Source organism: Capra hircus, chromosome 10 (assembly GCF_001704415.2).
Source record: "Capra hircus breed San Clemente chromosome 10, ASM170441v1, whole genome shotgun sequence".
Classification (NCBI taxonomy): Eukaryota; Metazoa; Chordata; class Mammalia; order Artiodactyla; family Bovidae; genus Capra; species Capra hircus.
This window is the reverse complement of record NC_030817.1, coordinates 76,729,560-76,735,731: the sequence shown is the minus strand read 5'-3', so window position 1 is coordinate 76,735,731 and position 6,172 is coordinate 76,729,560. Positions and strand designations below refer to the sequence as shown.

At 47.3% G+C, this 6,172-nt stretch overlaps 1 protein-coding gene across 1 annotated transcript; it reads left to right on the top strand.

The window, feature by feature from the left end:
* Window positions 955–4,800, top strand: LOC102174479 (seminal ribonuclease-like). The gene is given in 3 exon segments (XM_005685557.3): window positions 955–992; window positions 4,010–4,221; window positions 4,224–4,800. Coding segments are annotated over 3 exon segments (513 nt in total). The 3' UTR covers window positions 4,487–4,800.

Sequence of the window (6,172 nt, the reverse complement as noted above, 5' to 3'; positions counted from 1 at the left end):
CCAACACCACAGTTCAAAGCATCAATTCTTTGGTGCTCAGCTTTCTTTATAGTCCAGCTCTCACATCCATACATGACTACTGGAAAAACCATTGCTTTGACTAGATGGACCTTTGTTGGCAAAGTAATGTCTCTGCTTTTGAATATGCTGTCTTGGTTGGTCATAGCTTTTCTTCCAAGGAGCAACTGTCTTTTAATATCGTGGCTGCAGTCACCATCTGCAGTGATTTTGGAGCCCCCCAAAATAAAGTCTCCCACCATTTTCATTGTTTCCCCATCTATTTGCCATGAAGTGATGGGACCAGATGCCATGATCTTAGTTTTCTGAATGATGAGTTTTAAGCCAACTTTTCACTCTCCTCTTTCACTTTCATCAAGAGGCTCTTTAGCTCTTCTTCACTTTCTGCCATAAGGGTGGTGTCATCTGTGTATCTGAGGTTATTGATATTTCTCCCTGGCAATCCTGAATCCAGTTTGTGCTTCATCCAGCTCACTGCATGACAGGCCAGTGAATCCAAGAGATGAGGCATTGAGTCAAAGAATATGACTTTATTTGAAAAGTTGGCTGACTGAGAAGATGGCTGACTAATGTCTCAAAATAATTATCTTCCTTTGGTCTGGATGTCAGGTTTCTTTATGGATCAGAGATGGGGGAAGGTGAATAAACAAAGTAAAAAGGCCATTAATTTTGCAAGTGTTTCTAGAATGGCAAGTCTCAGGCAGGGCGATGTGTTAATTTCTTCCTTCCTGCCATCTATAGGTAGACAGGTTCTGAACAAGGCACTTTATTTTAACAGTCAGGCAGAGGGGCAGGATTCTCTGAGGCAGGCCTTTATGTATGATTATAATAACAAAAGCACGTCAAAGAAACAGTTCCAACATGGATTCGGAATTGACTTCTCCCTGCAAAATATATATATATTTACATATCGAGAAATGAAATGTTTCAGTAAACATGGATGTCACAGTCACCAGTGATTTTAGCTCCCCGATGTGAGCTGGTGAGCCCCAAGGGCACCCAGCAAAGAGAAGAATAACTGCAGTCTGGCATCCATCAGACTGCAGCTACTCCCTAGGGTGAGCCTGGAAGGAACTCAGGATGTGAACAACACAGGATTCTGGCCCAGGATAGCTGAGATGCTTATGAAAGGAATGATGGCAGTGAGCCCACTCTGAATCTTCCTATGCATAGAAAAGCACTAAATTCCTTTACTTGGGGCATCCAGTTTTCTTTAATTAACAATAATCTTTTCATGTTCACACTACCTGCCCTTTGCTGCAAAACTGTACAACCTGGTTCCTCCCCTCGCCTCCTCAGAGTAGTTCTCTCAGGGTTACTTGAGATACTCTCTCCTGGGCTTGAAGTCCTAAATATTTCTGCTGAATGAAACTTAGCTCTCAACTTTTAGGTTGTGAATATTTTGTAACTTTGCAATATAGACATATATATGTATATGTGGTCAGTCATGTCCAACTCTTTGCAACACCATGGACTCTAGCCTGCCAGGCTCCTTTGCCGATGGAATTTTTCAGGCAAGAATACTGGAGTGGGGTGCCATTTCCTACTCCAGGGGATCTTCCTGACCCAGGGATCCAACCCATCTCCTGCACTGGCAGGCAGATTCTTACCATATATTTTTTTTTTATATATATCGCTCAGTCGTGTCTGACTCTTTGTGACCCCGTGGACTGTAGCCCACCATGCTCCTCTGTCCATGGGATTTTCCAGGCAAGAGTACTGGAGTGGGTGGCCATTTACTTCTCCAGAGGATCTTCCTGACCCAGGGATCGAACCCAGGTCTCCCACATTGTAAGCAAGACGCTTTACTGTCTGAGCCACCAGGAAAGTCCTTCAGATTCTTACCATATAGCTCCCTACATATATATTAGTAGGGGGTTTCCCTGGTGACTTTGTGGTAAACAACCAGCCTGCAATGTCGGAGAGGCAAATTCAATCCCTGGGATGGAAAGATACCCTGGAGGAGGAAATGGCACCAACTCCAGTATTCTTGACTGGGAAATCACATAGACAGAGGACCCTGGCAGGCTACAGACCATGGGATTGCAGAAGGGTTGGACATGGCTTAGTGAATAAACAACACAATAACAACAAATATATGTGTGTATGTGTGTGTGTGTGTGTGCTTTCCAGGTGGCATTAGTGGTAAAGAATACATATATGTATATATATACACATATATGTCTGAGTCACTTTGTTATACACCTAAAACTAACACCATAATGTAAATCAACTATATCTTAAAAGTAAATAATAAAAATAAAATTGTCTTCCAGCAAATACAGGTCTCTTTCTGGGAGGAAAGTCTATTGCCAAGAAATATGATGTTCTCTATTTCTTCTCTAAAGGAGATTTTGCATTGGCTTTTCTCAAGTTCCTCCCCTCCACTCTGGCCTATGGAAGGATAGGTCACTGTAGATAAGATCGGCCACACACCCTTCTTCATCAGCTCAGGAGTATAGAAGTGGCCAGAACTGGGTGAGTCACACAGAGGCTTCCTTCTCCTCCATGTTCAGGTACTCATCCCTTCTCCAGATCTAGGAATCCTTCCAGCTGGGGGCAACTGGACACCTCTTGCCTTTCCCCTTGCAGAGGTGCTGGTGGGAGATGTGGAATTCTGGCCAAAGCAGCTCCAGGACTTGTGGGGAGAGAAAGGACCTTCCTTTTTCTCCCCTTCCTGTGATCATATGTGATGTGCCTTTTGCTAAACTCATGGCAACCCACTCCAGTACTCTTGCCTGGCAAATCCCATGGACAGAGGAGCCTGGTGGGCTGCAGTCCATGGGGTCGCTAGGAGTCGGACACGACTGAGCGACTTCACTTTCACTTTTCAGTTTCATGCACTGGAGAAGGAAATGGCAACCCACTCCAGTATTCTTGCCTGGAGGATCCCAGGGATGGGGGAGCCTGCCTGGCTGCCGTCTATGGGGTCGCAGAGTTGGATGCAACTGAAGCGACTTAGCAGCAGCAGCAGCAAGGGCTATTTAGTGCAGAACAAAGATTTGGTTGGGTTCAAGCATCAGTGCTATAGTGACTTTCTCTACTGCTTATAGAAAGAAAGGTTCTTATTGGCAAAGGCTCACTCTCCCTAGCAGCCCCCAAAGAGGGTGCCCTGGGCAATTCCCAATCCCTTCCTAACATGACCTTGTTTTCCTGCGGACCAAGACCAAGATGTTCCTCCCACCCTGCTCTTCAAACCCAACCCCCCTTTTAATTTGTGTAAGGTCCACGTCCCTGGGATAGACTGATTGCAGAAACTGCTTTCTCTCTCAGAGACCAAGCTAGAGACTTAGGTAAGAAGCCCAATAGTTGGTTTCAGAGGCTGCTTCTGCTTGAGGGTTTGAGAAGGGGGTTCCAGAATGACTGAGACTAGCCTGAAAATCAGGCTGGGCAGACATGAGTGGTGGGTAGAGCTGGGGTCAGGAATGGAGCGTGCAGTCTGCAGAGAACCCATGAGGCTGGAGAAGGGGCAGCACCCTGGCTGGGGTGGCTCAAATCTCTCTTAGGAACACAATGGTGTCCTTTATGGTGTGGTGTAAGACACAAGACAGGAGCTGAGCTTCCCTGTGTTGGAGGACAAGAGGACTCCATCAACTGTGAATACTGGGTGGTTATTTCAGGGGTAAAACTTGTCTTACTCAAAATCTGGCTTATTTATTTAGTGGTTTATTCATAAGGATCACCTAATGAGCTGCATGAGTGTATTTTATTTTCCAAATATATTTTATATCAAAAGACCTTCTATGTTCAAAGACAAGACTGCTAGGATTTTAGGTCATTTCTGAGGTCACCACCTAGAGAGGAGGACAACCCCTCTGTAGGAAGTGGGAGTCAAGTGTTTGTGGGAAGAGTATAAGTCTCCTTACTTAAAAAAACTCTTAGGAGGATGGACATTTTTCTGGTTGACTGTAAGCCAGGGAGGCTGCAGGTGGGAGCTGGGGTTCTCTTTCTAAGGTGACGCTTTTCCTCATCTCCCTCTTTTCTCGTTCAGATTCCTCGAGGGGATTGAGGTCATCACGGCTCTGAAGTCTCCAGTCGCGTTGCCACTGCTGGTCCTGGCGCTGCTGCTGCTGCGGGTCCAGCCTTCCCTGGGCAAGGAATCTGCAGCCGCCAAGTTCGAGCGGCAGCACATGCACTCTGGCAGCTCCCCCAGCAGCAACTCCAACTACTGCAACCTGATGATGTTCTGCCGGAAGATGACTCAGGGAAATGCAAGCCAGTGAACACCTTTGTGCACGAGTCCCTGGATGATGTCAAGGCCGTGTGCTCCCAGAAGAAAGTCGCCTGCAAGAATGGGCAGATCAACTGCTACCAGAGCAACTCCGCCATGCGCATCACAGACTGCCGCCAGACTGGCAGCTCCAAGTACCCCAACTGCGCCTACAAGACCACCCGGGCGGAGAAACGCATCATAGTGGCCTGTGAGGGAAAACCGTATGTGTCAGTCCACTTCGATGCTTCAGTGTAGGTCTCCACCTGAGGCCAGAGTAGTGAGATGTGCCACTTCATCACAAAGGCATCTGCCTCTCCCTCGTGTTTCCTTGCCCTGAGGGCAACAACTCAAGGTAGTTAAGGCTTTTATCCCTGCAACCCCCACCACACACACACACACCCATGTTTCCCTGGCATGAGGGCAATAACTCAAGCTAGTTAGGGCTCTTATCCAACATACACTTGCTCCCCTGGCCTGAGGCTTGCCCCTGTGTAGTTCGTGGGGTGAGGAGTGGGTTGTAATATGGGACCCATGTTAACCTAATCACTGCTACTTTCAATAAAACACACTTGCAACCACCTGAATTACTGATGCTGTCCCGGTGCATGAGGGCTTCCGTGGTTGTGGTGCATAGGCTTAGCTGCTCCAGGGCATGTGGAATCTTCCTGACCCAGATCGAACTCATATCCCCTGCACTGACAGGCAGGGCCACCAGGGACGTCCCCATTTTCCTTTTGTTGAGGAGCTATTGCCAAATGAGAAAGATGCTTCTCTCTTACTTGGAAACTTGGAACTCTCCTTTCAGAGGCTAGAAAGGACTTCAGAGATCACCAAATGAGGGGATGATAAGTAGATTGCAGCTTGTGGACCAACTCTAAGTGGAAATGCCTACCTAGAATGCTGTAGAAAAATGCCTAAACAGTGATGTGATGGAGCAGTGGTCTCCACCAAAGGCTTGAGGGAGGGGAGGGTGTTTGTGTCATCCATCGGCCATCCCTGACCTAATGAAACCCCTGCCTTTTACAGGAGGGCACCCTGAGTCTTAGAGAGGTTAAGTGACCTGCTCCTGGCATCTGTTAGTTAGTGTCTGACTGAGACCAGACCCCAGGTGTCCTGGCCACTCAGGTGTTGCTCTTTCCACTACTGGAGTCTGCTACAAGGGGGAAATCCCCCAGTCTCCCTCCTTCATGGAGAGCTGTGGAGTCAGAGCTTTCTTTGCCTGAATTGTTGGTAGCTGTCACAGGTTCCCCGTGTACCTGTCCGTGAGGCTACTCAGTTCTCCGCAACCCTTGCTTACATCATTGAAAAGACTAGACTCGGCTTCTGTCAGCATGTAATCCTTTCATATGATCCTCTGTGCACACTTGCATCTGCTCTAGACAAGGTCACAGAACTAGAGAGGGATCCTGCTGCCAACCAATTTAACCAGTGCTGTCATCCTGTGTACTGCATTTATAAATAGTGGAATCAATTGTGTGTTTTTAGGTAAAGTGAGTGCTTAACCTTGGAGTCTGTGGTGTGAGGGGCGGACAGCTGATTCAGTGGCAGTAGGGATCTCACTCCTTACAGCGAGGATGGAGGAGGGGGAAAAAAGGGAAACTGTTTCTAGATCTATTTTCTTTAGATAGAATTTTCCCTAAGTTCATTTAACTCTTGCTTTCAAACTGGAAGTTCCATTAATCCTGCTCAGCTAGAGCTAAGAGAGCACTTTAGTGGAGGTTCAAACTCTCACTTGGAATTTTGCTGCATCTGCTCTGTAGAGTCACCAGCCCTGGCTACTGGTTCTCTGCATGTTCTGGGCCAGGGGACCATGTGAGCCTCCATCTTTGGGATCCACTTTTCCACTGCAGGGGGCAGTGTTCCCTCCTTGGTTGGGGAACTAAGAGGCCACATGGTGGGACCAAAAAAACCAAACACCACCACCAACAAAAACCAGAGGTT